Source organism: Tamandua tetradactyla, chromosome 2 (assembly GCF_023851605.1).
Source record: "Tamandua tetradactyla isolate mTamTet1 chromosome 2, mTamTet1.pri, whole genome shotgun sequence".
Taxonomy (NCBI): domain Eukaryota; kingdom Metazoa; phylum Chordata; class Mammalia; order Pilosa; family Myrmecophagidae; genus Tamandua; species Tamandua tetradactyla.
Window position 1 is genome coordinate 57,653,917 of NC_135328.1, and position 20,119 is coordinate 57,674,035.

General features: G+C 42.8%; 1 protein-coding gene across 6 annotated transcripts in view; it reads left to right on the plus strand.

The window, feature by feature from the left end:
* FBXO10 (F-box protein 10) overlaps positions 1 to 20,119 on the plus strand; it is a 97,781-nt gene that overhangs the window by 69,017 nt on the left and 8,645 nt on the right. For 5 of the 6 annotated variants that reach the window (XR_013170329.1, XM_077147663.1, XM_077147667.1 and 2 more), the window contains 5 exons: positions 1,077 to 1,910; positions 7,760 to 7,909; positions 10,568 to 10,704; positions 15,074 to 15,144; positions 19,104 to 19,256. Coding sequence is in view for 5 of the 6 variants with exons in the window: in XM_077147663.1 (XP_077003778.1) it covers positions 1,077 to 1,910; positions 7,760 to 7,909; positions 10,568 to 10,704; positions 15,074 to 15,144; positions 19,104 to 19,256 (1,345 nt within the window). In the remaining variant the exon portion in view is untranslated. The remainder of the gene's footprint in view (positions 1 to 1,076; positions 1,911 to 7,759; positions 7,910 to 10,567; positions 10,705 to 15,073; positions 15,145 to 19,103; positions 19,257 to 20,119) is intronic. The other variant, XM_077147666.1, reaches the window with a different exon arrangement.

Below are 20,119 nucleotides of genomic sequence, written 5' to 3' on the forward strand. Positions count from 1 at the left end.
CTATCAAAGGATTTTACTGGTAGAGAATTTTTAAAATTGTTCAAGGAGTAGATACATCTGGATTATTAAATGGAATTTTGAGATACTTCCTTATTCTCTGGTTCAAATACATCTGATGGTGATGTGAAAGCCAGAAATAGTTTTGTTTTTGTTTTTTTTTTCAGGAATATGGAATGACTGGGTCTCACCAACCTCTGCTTCTTGGTCAGACCCAGATTCCTGAGGAGATTGGATGAGCTCTGTTGTGGGGTTCAGGATTCTCCAGTCCATCAGGACAGCAGCTTCTGCTGTGGGCCAGTTTGATGGCGTTCTGGTGGCCTTGGACTCTAGCATTTCCCTGATCTGGGTGCTTGATTCAGGTCCCAACTGTTTCTAAGCTCCAGCTGTGCCCGACTCTTGCAGGGTCTGTGGGCAAACTGACACTGTCTTTCTTGTAAGTTTTGCTCACCAGCCAAATACTACAAGTACCCACATAACAGCCATCCCTGACAGAATGTGACAGGGGTAAGGAAATGAGTGATAGGGAGCTCAGAGGAAGGAAGAATTGCTTGTGGCTGTGGGGAAGAGGTCAGAAAAGGCCTAACTTTTTAAGAAGTTTAATGTTAGGATTATCTGGGGGAGCTATCCCTGGCTCACTCCTTGCCTCTGAGGTGTCTTTCCCCCACCCCCTCATAGCTGGCACCAGAGACACTTTGTATCTAAGCCTGCCAAAAGGTAGAAAGGGGCCAGGTTTGTTTCAGTCCTGGTTGCTGCAATGTCTCCCAGCCTACTCTCTGGGTCCCCAAGACCCTGTTTACATAACCTACTCAGTCACTTAGAACATCCCCCACCCCTGTAATAGATTTCTGAGGGTTGTCTGCTGCTTATGATCCTGACCCCAGATGGGAGACGCTAAGCTTTATTGAGTGCCTGGCACTGTGCTTTGTTAACTAGTTAAGCCCCATGTTTTAGACACAGAAACTGCAGCTCTGAAATCCTTTATCCAGGGTAACTTTTCTTTGAGAACATCGGGAGTACTGACCAGCAAAATGAATCTTATCCTTGTTATATCCATTTTCTCCTATTTTATTCCCCAGACAACATCAGGTCATGTCCAGTTTGACAACTGCAACTTTGAGAATGGGCACATCCAGGTCCATGGCCCGGGCACCTGCCAAGTGAAGTTTTGCACCTTCAAAAACACCCATATTTTCCTGCACAGCGTACCCTTGTGTGTCCTGGAAAACTGCGAATTTGTGGGCAGTGAAAATAACTCTGTGACTGTTGAGGGCCATCCATCTGCAGATAAGAACTGGGCTTACAAGCATCTGCTGGGGCTTATCAAGTCCTCTCCCAGTTTGCTTCCCACAGAAGACACTGACTCTTTAATGTCTCTGGACCTACAGAGCAGGGACCAGGCCTGGAGCCCAAGGACCTGTGACATTGTCATCGAGGGCAGCCAGAGTCCTACCAGCCCAGCCTCTAGCTCCCCAAAGCCAGGCTCCAAGTCTGGCTCACAGGAGGGAGAGGTGGGCAGCGATGGTGAAAGGGTGGCCCAGACCCCAGACAGCAGTGATGGAGGCCTGAGTCCCAGTGGTGAGGAAGAGGATGAGGACCAGCTCACTTACAGACTGTCCTACCAGGTACAGGGTCCACGCCCTGTCCTGGGGGGCTCCTTTCTGGGCCCACCACTGCCAGGAGCATCCATTCAGCTACCCAGTTGCCTAGTGCTGAACTCACTGCAGCAGGAGCTGCAGAAGGACAAGGAGGCTATGGCACTGGCTAGCTCTGTGCAGGGCTGCCTCATCCGCAAGTGCCTCTTCCGAGATGGGAAGGGAGGTGTCTTCGTCTGCTCCTATGGCCGAGCCAAGATGGAAGGAAACATCTTCCGGAACCTGACTTATGCAGTGCGATGTATACATAATAGCAAGGTGCTGTTATAGGGGCTTTCTCTGCAGACCCGTGAGACCTTACTGGGTCACCAGGAGCATGATTTTTGATTGGTGAGAGGGCTCATGGGGCTATATGCAGGAAGGGTTTGAGGGGCTATTTTGCCTTTTTTAAAATTCATCTTTTTTTTTAAGCTTGCTAAGACATACTTCCTTTCATGTCTATCATCTGATTTGGACAGGACAAAAGCAGTTCTTTTCACAGAAGAGGAAGAAAAAGGCCCACAGAGGGAAGGTGACTTACTCAGGGTCTCACAGCAAGTTAGAGGCTCAACTGGGACTAGAATCCAAGTCTTCTGCCTCCTTTCACTGTACTATACCGCTTCTCAAACATCTCACCCAAGCCCTAGTAGAAGGAACAAGGGCCTTTTTAGCTGAATGAGAGAAAATTGGGAGAAACATGATCACTGCTTTCAGTCCAAACTTTGGTGAGGTGTTTGGCAAGGCTTCCCGGAGAAAAAGATGTCACAGCTGAGTAGGTTGAGAACATAGTAAGTCGGGCAAACAGACATAACATAGTTATTAAGAGTGTGGCTTATGAGTCACCTTCTGCCTCTGCTTCCTTGGGACTGTTGGTTCTACCTATCTCCAAGGTGTGGTTAGGATCAACCAAGGTCATAGATGCAAAGTGCCTAGCAATATGCCTTCTACATAGTGAGTGCTCAGTAAATGGTAACTTAAAGAAAATAATAATAATCCAGTGAGAGGTGTTAGAAGAGAGGTATGCATATCCATGGATATCATAGGAGCCCAGAAAAAGGTACACAGGACCCAGCCTCGAGGAAACAGGGAAGGTTTACTGGAGGAATGGTGCCTGGCCAAGCAATGCAAGAGGAGTAGGCAAGGTGAGGCAAGTGTGAAGGCTCAGAAGTAAGGATAACAGCATATTCAGGGAGTTCTGAGAAAGTCGGTATGTCCAGAAAATGAGGTGTGAGGATTAGGATGACATGAGGAGGTGGAATAGTTGGCAGGAGGTAGGTTCCAAAGCCTTGCCAAATCTCTTTCATTTGCCTCGAGAGCAATAGGAACTCACTGAAAGATTTTAAGCAGAGAAGAGCTGCATTTTAGAATGCTCATTCTTAGAGCTTGGTAAAGAATGCAATGGAGGGGAACCAAGGCTGGAGGCAAGGAGATGAGTGAGAAGCAGTGGATGATTACAGCGGCTGAGGAGAGAATGGGGCTGGACAGTCTGAAGAGACAGAAAGGAGGACCTGGGAAGGGAATAGTTGAGGATGTGGAGCCCAGGTTCCTGGCCTTGGAGGCCCGGGTAATTGTAGGAGCGTGGGAGAAGAACAAGGCGTGGTGGGAGTGATGCTGAGTTCAATACTGGGCACGCTCAGTTGGGAGCATCTGGGTGACATTTGGCAGAGGTGCCTGGTAGGTACTTGACTTCCTGGGTCTGGACCTTTGGAGAGAGATTTGCCCTAACATGCAGACTTGGGAGCTGTCATTGTGTAGGTTGCAGTTTGGAGTCATTATTGGTCATTTGAGAAGGAAAGTTATATAGCTTTAGTTGTAGCCCTCTTGCATATCAGTTGCTTCCCTGGAACTTCAGGCAGGAATTGTGCATCCAACAATTCCTAGTGAGTCTGTCTCTGGCAAGGAACCTAAAAACTGATATACGGAGTTTTTGACTAAAATAAGATGAATGGTGCCCTCAGTACCCAGCATTAGGAGCAATTATATGTGGCGTGGCATTAATACAAGGCTGTTTGTGAGAGTACACAGCTTTGAATTCGTTCCTGTGCCCGATCCAGTGGCCACAGGGCAGTCTTTCTGTTTCTGCCCTGAGAACCTCTCCAGGAGGGTCAAAGCTGGTAGCAGGAGCCTGGTGACTTGAGGTTCTAAGAAGAAAAGTATTACTGTTACAGAGGAAACATGATACCTTCCCTAGTAGCTCAGGGAAGCCCGCTTAGATGGGCTTTTTGGCCTCAGTTGCTGCTGAGATTTAGGCTGTTGGGGAGAGCAGCAGTGGAGATGGACTCAGAATCCTAGAATGGCTTTGCCCACATCAGGGCCCTTCTAGATCACTGATTTTACCTACCTCCTTCTACAGATAGTAATGATAGTTAACAATGTTTATCATTTCTTGTCTTAACTAAAGTGGGGGGCTGACCTAAGTACTTTATTCATCATAACTCATTTCGTCCTCAGTAGCACTATTGTAGGTATTACTATTTCTACTTTACAAGAGAGGAAACTGAGTTCTAGAGATATTAACTAACTTGTCCAAGGTCACACAGATGGAAGTAATAAGAACTGCCATCCAAACCTAAGCAGTTTGTCTCCAGAATCTAGTCTGGCCCAGCTGAGAGTGTAACCGCTAGAGCTCCATTGACCCACACTAGCTCTGAGACTGGAACACTGTGGCCCAGACAAGGGAGGAGACTGGCCCAAAGTTACATAACAATTTTAAGTAGCTGGGACTTGAACTCAGCTCTCTTAACATCATCTTATGTTGTTTCTAGGCATCATAGCTAACTGAATAAAGAATGAAAAAGATCTCATATTCCTGTGGCATTCAGATACCAAACTGCACATCCTCTGATACGTGTGGAATCAGAATTCACTCACCTTGAACTGTTTTCCCAGATGCAGTTAAATCTGCCTTTTTATTACTTACTCCTCATGTTTTCAAAACCATCAGCTCTCAGAACTGCAAATCTTTCTGACCCCAAGCAGAATCTTCTTTATGGATATTAATGGTTCTTCCAAATCTGTATAAGTATATTGAGTCATTTGATAGTTCATAAAACAGGTTATGGTGTTCTGTAAAGTTAGTATCTTTGAAAAAAATCAGGCAACTTACCTAATCATGTAAATATAAAATGTTCAGATGCCAGGAGATTGAGGTTATTATACCTGTTTGGCAATCAGCAGATTCATCCTTTCCACTCATTTGTTCAACTTATATGTATGGAGAGCTTACTATATGCTGGATGCACTTCAAGGCCTCAGGAATACTGAGTGAGAAAGTGAGGTGTTCTGGATCCCACCCCTGGGTCTATCACTGATAAGTCCTGAGACCTTGGAAAGCTCACATCCCCTCCGTGGCCCCCATTTCCTCATTTGTAAAATGAGGGAGATGAATTAGATCACAGATCTTCCAATAATTGTGTTTGCATGTTCTCTAAAAGATTTTTGAAATACTATGCATCTCATCAGTCATTTTTAAGTTGGCATCTAAGATTTTCATCATAAGTTTGAATAACTGCAAAGGGTATAATTTCTGCTGTTTTTAAGCACTGGCATTTAAAAATAAAATGGTTACCATCACTCTTTTAAAAGTATCTGTTAGAACTAAAATACTGTAACAATTTTCATTATTATTTTTTTATTGAGATATAATTCATGTACCATGAAATTTGCCGTTTTGAAGTGTAAAGTTGAGATGTAGTTAGTATATTCACAGAGTGGTGCAGCCATCTCCACTGTCTAATTCCAGAACATTTTTATCACCCTTAAAAGAAACTGCGTACCCATTAGCAATCACTCCCCATTCCCACCACCCTCGCTAGCACCCCTGTCTCTATGACTTTGCTTATTCTAAGTATTTTATATAAGAGAACTCATACAGTATTTGTCCGTTTGTGTCTGGCTTAATTTCACTCAATGCTGTCTTCAAGGTTCATCCATGTTGTAACACGTACCAGCATTTCACTTCTTTTTACGGCTGAGTAATATTACATTGTGTGGCTATACCACATTTTTTTAATCCATTCAGTATTTGAGTTGTTTCCGCTTGGAGGCTATTATGAATAATACTGCCATGAATATTTGTATACATGTTTTTGTACGTACATGCTTTCATTTCTCTGAGATTTATACCTAGGAGTGGAATTACTAAGTCACATGGACTTTTTGTACAGAACTGCCAACTGTTTTCCAAAGCAGATGCACCATTTTACATTCCTACCACCAGGATTTGAGGGTCCCAGTTTCTTCATACCCTCACCAACACTTGTTACTGTGTCTTTTTTTATTGTAGCTATCCTAATGGGTGTGATGTGTCATATCCATTTTTCTTAAGTTATTATTTTGAAATAGTTACAAATGTACAGAAAACATACAAGAATAGTATGAAGAACTCCCAGACATCTTTCACCCATATTCTTCAATTGGTAACATTCTTCATTTGCATATTCTGTATATAGTTGCATTTATTCATTTTTATGAATCATTTGAGAAAAAATTACAGACATGACACCCCATTATACCTTAGTACTTCGATGAATTATTTCCTAAAGGCAAAGGAAATTTCATAAATAACTTCCTAAATAGAATCAGGAAACTAACATTGATATAACACTATCAATTCCAAAGATCCCATTCAGATTTTGCCAGTTGTCCCAATAATGTCTTTCTTTATATGTCCAGGATCACCCATTGCATTTATTTGTCATGTCTCCTTAGTATCCTTTATTTTGGAGCAGTTCCTCAGTCCTGTCATATCTTTCATGACCTTGACATAATTTGAGGAATTCAGGCCAGTTACTTATAGAATGTCCCTCAATTTGGGTTTGTCTAATGTTTCATTATGATTAAATTGATGTTGTGTATTTTGAGCAGGAAAACCACAAAGTAATACTGTGTTCTTAGTCTGTTATATCAGGAGGCAAATGACGTCAATTTGTCCTTTTTTACTGGAGTTGTTAACATTGATCCCTTGGTTAAGATGGTATCTTCCACATTTCTCCACTGTAAATTTAGTAAGTATTTTGTGAGAAGAAGCTTTGAGTCTCTGTGACTATTAACTTTTCCTGTTAATAGTTCCTCACTAACTTTTCACCAGCTAGGTTTAGTGCCTCCTTGAATAGTCTTGCCTGAAATTGGTTATTACTATATTGGTTGCCAAATAGTGATTTTCTAATTCTGTCACTCTTTCTACATTTCTTAATTAGCATTCTCTTGTAAGGAAGGGATTTCCCTTCTTCTCCTCCCTTATCACGTATGTATTTATTAATTCAGTAAGAACTAATGGATTCCTGTTTTAATCAATGGATTATAATCCATTATTAAAATTATTTATTTTGATGCTCAGATTATCCCAGATATGTCCAATCAGAGCCCCATCACACTGGCTTCTGTGCCTTTTGATTTTTCCTTATTATTATTTGAACACTTCTTTAATATCTAGAACAATAAGATGTTCTAGGCTCATTTGTACTTTCCCTGCCCCAATCCTGAAATCACCTCTTTCTCCATTGAGGTGTGGTTCCTTTTAATGGAGAATATATTTAGAAACCAAGATCCAGTGCTAGGTGTGAAGTGCCATTGTTCCTGGGTCCTCTCAGCAGATAGAACTAGTAAGTGGGAGAGGAGAACCTGCATGGTAGCTTAACCTTGGGTGTTCTCACAGGCAGGTGAATTTTAGCAAAGTGCATGTACTGAAGTGTTAGATCTGGAAATTGATTCCATTAAAATTAACTATGCCCTTGATCCATGGCAAAATGTTCATATAACCCCAGTTGTGGTTTGAAGACCACCACATCTCATCCTCTCTCAAGGTTTTTTTCCATTCCGTCATCCAGTTGCTGTGCTTGCAGGTTCTGAACATGGATGATAGGACCAAGCTTTCATCCAGATTATATTAAGTGAACAATGTATAGCTCATAAAGAGCCTGCAGGGCAGTCAGGGAGAGAATGGGAGGTGGCCCAAGTAGGAGAGTGGGTGGGCCAGCATTGTGGTGCTCCCCTTGACCATGTTTTGAGCAGAACCATACCAGGAACAGCATGGGCCAGAGGGTAAGGAAAAGACTCGGTGTTCCTCTGAGAAGGTTTAAAAAAGTCTTTGTGGCATGAAAATAAAAGTCTTTCTCTTTTCTGCTTAGATTGTCATGCTCAGGAATGACATTTACCGCTGCAGAGCATCAGGCATCTTTCTTCGCTTGGAGGGCGGAGGTTTGATTGCTGGGAACAATATTTACCACAATGCAGAGGCTGGTGTGGATATCCGGAAAAAGTCTAACCCGCTCATACTGGTACTTTTTTCTGCCTTTGCTTCATTCCCTTTTCAGAGTGGCTCTTGGTTTTCAAAAACTTTTTCTGAGGCTATTTAAATAAATGTTGCCGTCTTGAATTTATATTGCTTCCTGTTTGCTAGTGGTTCCTACCTTTTTCTCTGTGTGTCTAGTGACTCTGTATCTCTCTTTTTCCAAATATTAGTAGTGATTTTAGATAAGTCGTTTGCCTGCAGTCGCCCCATCAGTAAGGAAGAGGACCAGATAGGGAAATTTCACGGGGCCCACCCTTAGCCCTGATATGCTGTGGTTGGCGTTGAGTTTGTTAAGAATAAAGATATAATGTCTGCCCCAAAAGACACTTGGATAAAAAAAGAATATATGCTGTTATTTCAGTATTTTCTACAAAAATTATATTTAAGATATTTAATTCTGTCTGAAGATTGTTTCATGGATATAGTGAGGCCACAGAGAAACTGGTTTGAAAGTCACTTAAAATGCTGGAATGTTAGGTAATAGAAGGGATGTGAGAGACTAGCCCCCCTTTTCCACTACGACCTTCCCTAAGAGTCAGATTTCCTAGGCATTGGGAAACATGAGGGAATTTGTATGGGTTTACAAAAATAATAATAATAGTAATAATGTTTCAGTTTGCTAAAGCTGTAGGAACCCAATATACCAGAAGTAAATTGGCCTTTCTAAAGGGAATTTATTAAGTTAAAAATTACAAGTTGCAATTCTAAGGCTCAGAAAATGTCCAAATTAAAGCACCAACAAGAGGATACCTTCTCCAAGAAAAGGCAGCATCTGGGTCTCCCCTGTCAGCTGGGAAGACACGAGGTTGTCATTTGAGATACTTGTTCCTGGTTGGTTGCTTCCACCTTCTGATTCCAGTAGCTTTCACTCTAAGTGTCTGTGGGTCCTCACTTAGCTTCTCTGGGGCAAACTCTGGATTTCAATTCTTAGTTTACCATCTCCAAATATCCATGTCTAGGCATCAGCTCTCTGTGTCAAATCTTCAGACGTCTCCAAATGTCTGTATCTTTGTTGGCTCTGAGCTCTTTTTCTCTCTCTGAGTCCTTTTAAGGGTACTAATAAACTATTAAGACCCACTTTGAGTGGACCAGGTCACATCTCCATGGAAACAACCTAATTGAAAGGTCAGACCCAAACAATAGATCTGCTCCCACAAGATTGGGTTAGGATTAAAAGAATATAACTTTTCTGGGATATATAATAATTTCAGACTAGCACAGGTATACTACGTATTGTGCCGTATTCTCTTCTAAGCACTTCAAATATATTAATTTAATCCTCATTTCATCCTTATACAACCTTGTGAGATTTGCTTATTACTACCTCCATTTTATAGATAAAGAACCTGAGTTACTAAGAATCTTGACCAAAATCATACAGTTAGCAACAGAGCTGGGATTTGAATCCAAGCAGTCTGAGACAAGGGTTGATATTATTAACCCAGTATCCCTAGACTGTCCTTGTAGATGTGAGAAAAGGAAAACTCTTGACTATATTTAAAAGGACATCCCTGACCAGATTCTCCTGCCAGTCCCCTTCCCCTCCCTGTCTTTCTGCCAGGTAGCTGGTATTTGATGAACGACCTTGGCTTGAGAAAGTGGCCTGTTGCCATGGTTGCCAAAGTGATGAGAGGAGTTTGCCCTCCCATGGGCAGAGGAGGACAAGCCAGATTAACAAGTGGAAGGGGGACAGGGGGTGTTAGGTTTCAGTCCCAGTTTTTTTAGAGAGTGCAGGGTGAAAATGCCATTGCTTGTACCTCTCTGAGTTTTTCAGCCCTGTGAGGGATTTCTGTGAGGCAAGTCTGCCAGACTCTTCAGGAAAAAATCTGGAGAGTGGGTAAGACTGTGAAGTTGGATTTTGGCTATAAATTAACAGTTAAATAATTTTATTATAAATGTATTATAATCTAAAATGTATAACTTGCTGTAAAAGCAACTGGACTGGGAGACAAAAGAAACTAGGTTTCAAATCTGGCTATCCCACACTCTTGCTACATAACCCTGGGCCTGTTTCTCCATTTCTGCAAGAGTATTAGAAATGAATAACCTCTAAGGGCCCTTAGAGCTTGTATACCTTCTATGTACTTATTCCCCATGGGGAAGCTAAGCTCCCCAGAACCTGTACCTTTCCAGACACCCTCCCCTCAACAAGAAGTAAGTGCTAGAATTTCTCACCCTTCTCTGGATGTGGCCCCCTTCAGATTGTTCTTGGCCAGGAATCTTTGTGCTCAGGTGCTGCCAGTCCCTGAGAGGTGGGCTCTCTGGATCCTGGGAAGTGTGGCTCTGGCTCTGGACAAATAATTGTGTTTGGGAGACTCTGTAGAGGTTCAGAAACTTTTGGTAGTCTGCCTTGGTGATGAAAAGCAAGAGGTCTCAGCAGTAATTTCCAGCTTAACTACATCCTAAGAGGGGGAAGTGAAGACTGCTATATTTGTGTTTTCCCTTGTATATGTTGAGGTGTGCACCTGTGCAGGAAGGACAGGCAGCAGCATGGCCCACTCACTTTGTCGTGAGGTTGGGATCTCAGTGGAGCTGTTTCCCCCACTCAGCTCCTCCTGGCCTAGTTGTGTGGGAGTGGTTGAGCCCTCTGCTGCTTGCCGGTGTGACTGATCCACCTCCTGTGGTGTTTCATCTTCACTTGCAGTGTAACCAGATCCACCATGGCCTTCGCTCTGGCATTGTCGTCCTCGGCAATGGAAAAGGTATCATCCGGAATAATCAAATATTTTCAAATAAGGAAGCTGGCATTTACATCCTATACCATGGAAATCCAGTTGTGAGGTATGCACCACTGTACCATGCCCAGACCATCTCTCTTACCATGGCTTCTTGACTCTCTTGTCTCTCTGTTTCCCCTCTCCCTGTCTTTCTTCCATTTGAAAACATTTTTGTTTATTGAAACACCATCCAAATACAAGCAAAGGCTCATCTGTATTGCCACCATAATAGCACAACTGCTTTCAAGTTTCTGTCATCCCTTCCAATTAATTATGTGTTGGTGGCATTCTATTCAGCAGACATAATTGAGTACTCATGACAAGGGATAACAAAGATATAATAAGGGCAAACTCTGCTCCCAAGGGGCTTACACTAGGAAGAGTGACATGCATGGAAATAACTCTTAAGACAGAGATGGCATAGAGATTTCAACTGATCATTCAATTGGTAGTGGTACTTGCAGTGCTGGGTTAAGTTCCTGAAGCTACATCTAGCTACAGCATGACGACATGCCATGATCTTTTAGTGATGTCTGCCACAAGTAGAAAGGGACACTGACAGTTCTGGGGCCGTGTGCCTGCCGTCTTTGCTATAGTACGGGGCAGACTGTATAAACGCTGTTATTCCATTTGTACGTCTCCATATTGTTGCATGGCCTTTATCACTTTGGAAAGTTTGAAAAGAGTATTTTTTTAATATTCCATAATTTTTAAGCCAGTCCTATTGCTATTGGGCATCTGCTTTTTCACTGGTGTAGAGAGCTTACCGTAAACATTTCTGGTTATAAAGCTCTTTTTCCTTCTTTGGATTAGTCCATAAGAGAAGACTATGTATCTATATGTGTGTGTGTTATTTAAGGCATATTTAAGCGCTTACTCTTATCTAAGGAGACAGGGCTATAAAAAATATGTAAGAACATCGCCGGCTACATGGAGTTTACAGTCGCATCCTAGAAATACATACACATACACGGATACCCAGAGTCACTGAGGCAGGTGTTTAACTGGATCTTCATGCACAGTGCCAAAAAAGCCCAGCTACAGATGGGTACAACTGAACACATTAGGGAAGGGCTTATGTGGAGATGACATTTGAATTGTGCTTGAAGGGTAAATTGGAATATATTGCCATAGAAAAGGATTCTGGGCCCAGGGGCAGTGAGATTCAGGGTATGACTGGGAAAATTGTGAGATATGTGGTGAGTCTGGGCACAAAATGCCACAGGGGATAGAGTAAAAGGTCATCATAAAGAGGCAGGTTTGTACTGGAACATGAAGGACGATGAATGCCAATTGTACTAAGAATAATGGCTCTCCAAAGATGTCCACGTGGTAATCCCTGGAACTTATGAATATGGTACATCATATGGCAAAATAGACTTTGAGCGTGTGTTAGGACTTAGGGATGGAGAGATTTTCCTGGTTTGTCTGCATGGGCTCATATTAATCACAATGTTCCATATAAGAAGGAAGCAGGAGGGTCAGAGTCAGAGAGAAGGTACCATAATGATAGAAGCAGAAGTTAGAGTAACGAGGCTACAGGCCAAGGAATGTGGGCAGTCTATAGGAGGTGAAAAAGTCAAGGAATAGATTCTCCCCCAGAAACTTTCAAAGGAATGCAGGTCTGTTGATATCTTGGTTTTAGCCTTGTAAGGCCCATTTCAGACTCCTGGCCTCTAAAATGAAAGATAATAAATTTCAGGCTACTGTGGCTCAGCAGGCAAGAATGTTTGCCTGCCATGCCAGAGGACCCAGGTTCGATTTCCGGTGCCTGCCCATGTAAAAAAAAAAAGGATAATAAATTTCTATTGTTTTAAGTTACTATGTTTTTTACAATTTGTTACAGTAGCAATAGAAAACTAATATACCCAGCTAAGAAGTTTGGGCATTACTTTATAGGTGCTAGGGAACCATTAAAGGTTTTAAGCAAGGAATATCATAATTGGATCCTGTTTGGAGTTTTTAAAACATAGTTGCCTTGAAAACCTTTGTTATGCAGTTTTCCTTTATATTTCTCTGTGATAGGATGTAGGAATCTGGGGGAGGGTACAGAGTAAATTTTTAGATCTCTATATTGGCCTGAATGAGGCAAACCATAGTGTGTTTTTTTAGCTGGTGAGAGTTGTATAACCTATCGTGCTTCTCTTTTCACCTTGGCTGCCAGGAGGTGTGGGCCTAAATCTGTGCTCATCTGTAAAAAAATACCCCTTTCTGTCAGCAGACTGGTACAGCGGACTGTCCCCCTTCTAAATGATTTGATACCTCTTTATCTGTATTCTGTCTGCCCTGTGTACACACAAGCATGTTTCTCCAAACAGCTATGGATCCTTTCTGGAGACAAGTGAGGTTTGTGTTAAAGGTTCCCTCCATGCATTTGCTGCCTGTGGCACAGTTGTCAGAGATATGGGTAGGGCACGCCCAAGCCCGGGGACCGGTTCTGACTGTGAATTCTTTAAACCCACAGTAATCACCAGCTGACTGAACTGTAACCAGAACAAAGCATCCTCTTCAAATCGGTCTGAGGGAAACAATAGGAGCATTTTTTTTAAACAGATAATTTCACTCCAAAATGTCAACTCCAAAATGTATAATATGGTTGGAGATGACATTTGGCTTTTCTAGCGTCAACATAAATTATTGTTTTGTTTTGTTTTTTTCCTCAAGGAAATTAGCCAGTTGGACCCTGTCCTAGGAGGTGGGTAAACGTAATCATCAGTCCCTAATCACTGATGTTCTAAGAGGGTCCAGGTCCTGTGTTAGGCTCAGAAGGGCCCGTATGAATATTGGGATCTGAATCCTCAGATGCATGAGGAGAAGTAGGAGGGCTTTCTCTGAGCGAGGGGGACGATGCCCTTCCGGTAAGGAAGGAGAGCACAGCGTGCCTCTCAGTAAATTTACAGTAAACCTGCAGAGGTGACCCCATTCTGCTAACGTCTTGGTGTGTCTGATTTTTTTATAGGGAGTGAATGTAAAGTGGAGAGATTAGAAAGAGACATATGTCCTTGATCATGCTCATTTGTGTGACTTTGAGGAACTCATCCGCAAGGATTTTATGTGGCAGTAAGAGTTGTGCGTTTCTCTTAGCAGGAGCATGGTTTCATGTATCTTCCATCTGTGGCTGACCCAACCCCTGAAGTTTCACATTTGTGTTGTTACTTTGAAATGAGGAAAATGGCTGTATTTAAGTGGTATATGTTTCCATTTAATTCTCTTTCTCAAGTTCTTGAAACCCCCTTTTCAAATATTTTAAGGTATGTCATTATTTTATGTTGTTATTTATTGGATCAGTGATAAAGTTGAAAATACAGTAAAGAGCTGCTGTTGGATACAAACAAAAGATTGTCTGCTCATTACAGCAGTGTGTCTAGCTCAGGATATGGACACACATCACTAGTAAGCAAGCTTAAAATGGAATCCTAGGGAGTGCACGGGTGTTTCACTGGTAGAATGCTCACCTTCCATGTGGGAGACCTGGGTTCGAATCCCAGACCATGCACCCAAAACAAACAAAAAAATGAGTCCTATATACCAAGACCAAGTACTTTACCTGTGACCTGTACATCATAATATCTGTTTAGAATGTTGTTTTACATGTGGATGATAGTTAATGTTTTAATTTGTAAGCTGCTGGAATGCAATATACCAGAAATGAAAAGGCTTTTAAAAAGGGAATTTATTAAGTTGCAAGTTTATAGTTCTAAGACCATGAAAATGTCCACATTAAGGCACCAAGAAGAGGTTACCTTCACTCAAAGAATGCTGATGCTGTTGAGAACCCCTCTGTCAGCTGGGAAGGTACCTGGCTGGCATCTGCTGGGGTCTCTGGCTTCTGGACACCTCTCTCAGCTGGGAGAGCACATGACAACATTTGCTAGCTTTTTCTTCTCATTTCATAAGGCTTCTGCAGGGGCGTTTTCTGTCTACATTTCCAAATATCTCTGGCTGTGTGGGCTCTGTTGGCTCTGTGGCCTCTAAAGCTTTTTCACAAATAGTTTCGTCTTAAAGGGCTTCAGTAAGCAACCCCATCTTGAATGGGTGAGACACACCTCCATGGAAACCATCTAATCAGAAGTTACCACCCACGATTGAGTGGGTCCCATCTCCATGGAAACAATAAAAAAGATCCCACCCAGCAATATTGAATGAGGATTAAAGAGCATGGCTTTTCTGGGGTACATGATAGCATCAAACCGGCACAGTAGAGAAAGGCCACAGAGAAGTGGATATCATTGTGCTTATACGGCATAGTATGGGTTTAATTTTTGGTTAGCTTGGCTCAATGATAGCTAAAGACTTCAAATATTGTATGCCCCTGTGGACTCGAGCCATCTAGGGACGCCCACAGAGGAAGGCAGTAGCCGTGGGTGGGGCATTGTCTTTGAAGCATGACATTTGGGGCCTTACCTCTTTGTCTTGTTCTCCTTCTATTTTAGTGGGAACCATATTTTCAAGGGCCGTGCTGCTGGCATAGCAGTGAACGAGAACGGCAAGGGCCTCATTACAGGTATGGGATGGACAGTACCTGGAGCTGGGGCTGGCCAAGACACTGGTAGAGAGGCCCCAGGCTTTAAATATACCCCTTGGCTGCATCCCCACCCAGCTGCAGAACCGTACACCGCTCACTTAACCTTGCCAGACTGTTGGCTCCTCTGAATGATAGGCTAGCACCAGGATCCCAGCCCCTTGCACTGGCTGTGCTTATTAGGAGGAAGGCCAAGCCTGGAGGGAGTGTCTGCTTTTTACCAGGCCCAGTGCTCACATGATCTCATTAGGTGGTTCATATAACACTTTCAAAACACATTTGTGCCCAACAACTGTCTGAATCCCTCCTCTCAGCTTTTGTACGGACTTCTGCCTACTCCAGAAATCCACCCCACTCTCCCTTTGCCTTGCTATCTCCGTGTATCCTGAAGAATCTCAGCTTTAATGTCACTTCCTCCAGAGAGCCTTCCTTGACCTCCCTATTATACACATATATATACCCATTTTCCCAGTATGCCTCCTCTGTAGGACAAATTTGCTTAATTTCTTGGTGATTTGTTTAATGTCAGCCTTCTCTGCCATAAGGCAGTAAATTTGATGAGGCAAGTATCAAGTCTGTCTGGTACCTCAATAAGGCCTCAGTGCAGAGGATTGCCACACCTCAGCAGCACAGAGCATTGCACATGGGAGGTACAGTGAATTCCTCTGTCTGAATCCAGCTACTCATTTGTCAAACATATATTGAGTACCTGTCATATACAGGCAGTGTTCCAGGAGCAGGGATACAACAGTGAGCAAAGCAGATACCATCCCTGCTCTCAGGAACTGATATTTTAGGATGGAAAGATAAATAAATAAATAAAAGCATATGTAGTATATAGATAAGCAAGAAAAATCATATATGGATGTGATGAGTGCCCTAAAGATAATTTTTTTTTTTAATTTCCTCCCAGGTCTCTCTTTCCTTTTTCTTTTTCTTTTTTAAATTTTTAAAGACATGCACTCTCTTTTCTACCCATCTCTCCCTCCCCTCCTCCAGTAACCTCTAATCTGCTTTTGCTTATTTCTGGTTATCTCTTATAGTGATATCATATAAGTTTTGTCCTTAATGTATCTTGCTTGTTTCACTGAGCATAGTATTTTCAAGTCTCTTCCTTATTGCAGCAGGTCTCATAACTTCATTTTATCTTAATGGCAGAATAATATTCCATTGTGTATATGTACCACATTCTGTTTATTCATTTGTTGATGGACTCTGGTTGTTTCCAACTTTTGATTATTGCAAATAATGCTGTTCTAAACATTGGTGTACAAGAATCTTATCTGACTCTGTTTTCACTGTAAAGATAATTAAAATAAGGTGATAGAGGAATTGCACCAGTATTTAAGATTGAGTTATCCAGCCAGGCCTCCCTGAGAAGGTTAGCATGTATGCTAGAACCTAAATGACAGGGAGGGCCCTGAGGGAAAAACCTTCCATTGCAGCACCACCTGTGGGAACAGACTTGACATGCTTGAGGAGTGGAGAGATCACTTGTATGAGCATGGGTGGGTGATAATGAAGTGGAGCCATAGAGGCAGGTAGGGCCAGTCACCTAGGCCTTTTAGGAGCCAATATACTTGGTCCCAGAAGGACAAGAGTAAGCCCTGCCACATGGCTGGGGGCAACAATGTCCCGGGATCACCCCTTCTGATTCATTAGGTGATGGCTCCCAAGGAGAGAGAAAAGAAAAAGTATGGTCAGAATACAGAGCTGAGGCTGAGAAGGACACCCTAGGCTTGTGGTGAAATGGTAGCTTCAGCCCTGAGCCCTCCCTGAACAGACATTACAACAAACATCTCCTGTCTTCCTTGGTCCAGGAACCCTAAAGCCAGTTTATGCTTTTTTTTTTCAATTTTCAAGTAGTCTTTTATGGAAAATGAGGTTATTTTAAAGATTATCATTAAAACAAAATCATGAGGGCGGGCCACGGTGGCTCATGCTGGAGACCTGGGTTCGATTCCCAGTGCCTGGCCATGCAAAAAGAAAAACAGGAAAAGAAAACAAAATCATGAAAAGTTTTATCTTTTTAACATTTTTTATTGTAGAATATATACAAAAAAGCAATATATTTCAAAGTACATTGTTACAAGTAGTTACAGAACAGATTTCAGAGTTTGATTGTATTTCATTTCCACAATTTTAGGTTTTTCCTTCTGGCTCCTCCTTCTCCTTTGAGCCTTTTCCCAGTCTTCAGGAGTATTTGGGCTTTGCCCATCTAACTTTTTCATCATGGAAAGGGGTGTTGATAATATGGAATAGGGGATGGAACTAGTTGATGTTCTTGTGGAAGCTGGCCCCTCTGGATCTCAGGACTTATCTGGCCTAGGAACCCATCTAGAGTTTGTAGGTTTCTGGAAAGTAATCTTATGGCATGAAACTTTTGTAGAATCTCAGATAAAACCCTAGTGTCCTTTAGGGTTGACAAGAATGGTTTTGGTTGAGGTTTGGCAAACCCTGATAATTAGTAATAATGAGCATAGGCGTATCTTCCAGAATAGCCTCTTGACTCTTTTCGAACTCTCTTCACCACTGATACATTAATTTGTTACATTTCTTTTCCCCCTTTTGGCCAGGAAGGCGTTGTCCATCCCATGGGTGCCAGGGCAAGGCTCACCCCTGGGAGTCATGTCCCACATTGCCAAGAAGACGTTTGCCCCTGGATGTCATGTCCTATGTAGCAGGGAGGGTAATGATTTTACTTGCAGCGTTGGGCTTAGAGAGGCCACATCTGAGCAACAAAAGAGGTATTCTGGAAGTAACTCTTAAGGCATAGCTATAGGTAGACTTAGCTTCTCCACTACAGAGATAGGCTTCACAAGGGCAAGTCTCAAGATTAAGGGTTTGGCTTATTGACACAGGAGTCCCTAATGTTTGAGTCTGTATCAGGGGTTTCCTCAATGGTGAAGTTAATAGTTCCATATTTTTTCTCCCATCCCTCAAGGGAATTTGCCAATACTTTTTATTTTGTCTCTTCAACATGCTCTGGGATTACATTAAGCCATACAGGATTACAAGCCCTTGCTCCCATTCTGGGCTCCAGTATTTGGGTTGTTTAAATGTTCTATCCAGACAGATTGAGTTAGATTATGTGCTACAGAAAATTTAGATTTTGGATAACCTAAATCTCTCTTCCTTTGGTCTCATACAGTAGGTGAAGTTCTAAAAGGCCAACAGTGTCACCCTTAACCGTGTATTCTGATTTACCTGAGTCCCGACCCAGTCGGCTTCGTTCTTATCTCTAATTGAAGGCTGATCTCTTTTTAGGTGTCTTTAACAGTTTTTTATGTAGCAATGCTGACTTTGACGGCTGCAGAACTCCAGAACTGAGTCTTAGGTGTTACATAGGTAGCCAAAGTTCCAGAGAGATACCGGGTTACACGTTTATAGCACTGCATCTCAAAATCTAGAAATTTACAGCTCTGGACTAAATGTGGCTGCTGTAAGAACTTACAGTCTAGGCCCCAATTTTCTTATGAGTGTTTTCTGCAAGCGACTGTACAATATTTGTTCTTTTGTTTCTGGCTTATTTTGTGCCATATAACGCCCCCACGGTTCATTCACCTTGTTGCTTGCCTCGCGACCTCATTCCTTTCTGTCACTGCACAATATTCTACCGTGTGTGTACCCCACAGTTCGCCATTTCACTTCTCAGTCAATGTCAGTTTATTCTTAATCATCAGCTCTCAAGGCCATTGGGTACACTGGGAATTAGGGATAGAGGAATGCCAAGATGGACACAAACCTTGCCCTCGGGGCCAGCATCCAGCAGACAAGTCCCTGAAACATCAAACACCAGACAAGCCTTGGGGTGCTGACTGCTGACAAGCTAAGGCCTGGGCTTCTCAGTCGAGGCTTTCCTTTTTCTCAGCTGTCCAAATCCTCATTGTCTCCCTTATGGTAGCCCTTGGGGATTGACCTTTTTCTGCTTCTCTCCATAGAAAACGTCATCCGTGAAAACCAGTGGGGTGGTGTGGACATCCGCCGCGGAGGGGTCCCCGTCCTCAGGAGCAACCTCATCTGCTTTGGCTATTCTGATGGTGTGGTGGTGGGAGATGAAGGCAAAGGGCTGATAGAAGGAAATACCATCTATGGTGAGGAGCCTATTCCCAGGGAGAAGGGCTTTGGGAGGCGGGAAGATGGGTTCCAGTCTAAATTCTGCCTACAGCTTGTGGGTCCTGAGAAAGTCGCCACCTTTCCCTGGCCCTCAGGATCTTCCTCTGAAGAGCAGGAGCAGTCTCTGGTCACAGTCCCACAGCCCCTCCCAGAATACAAGAGCCTCTCTCATAAATTATCCAGTAACCCTCAGATTGACCCTGTGGGATCAGCAGGGCAGAGAGCTTTATCCCCTATTTAAAATAGCAAAGCACAGAAACTGGATCATGTCTCAGGATAGGGCCATTTAAACTGAAAATACGAGGGGGGAAATCTGTTCTTACTCTGTGACTTCAGGCAAAACCTTAGTGTTTCTGGACTACGTCTATGATGAACGTGATGATGATGATGATGATAGTAATAATAATAGCTAATATTTTTGTGAGGCCTGACTCTCTGCTAGGCTCCTTATATGCATTATCACATTTGATCCTTATGACTGCCTTCTCATTTGGGTACAATTATTAACCTTGTTTTAAAGATGAGGAAACTGAGGGACAGAGAGATTCAGTACTCTGCTCAAGGTCACACAGCTAGGAAGTGGTAGGGTTGATAGTCAAACTGAGACATTGTGGCCCACGTGCTAGCACTGCTTTCTTCTCTGACAGCAGAGGTTGAGCTATTTGAACCTTGAGGGTCCCTTTGGTGCTGTCACTACAGGCTTATGCATCTGATCTGGAGGTGTGGTCCAGAGCACTTGTACACGCTGTGGAATCGTCTGGCTTGGGAGATTGACCGGATTATTATTCTCCTTATATAAAGAAGAAGCCTACAGCCACAGTCATGAAGTGATTCGTCTCAG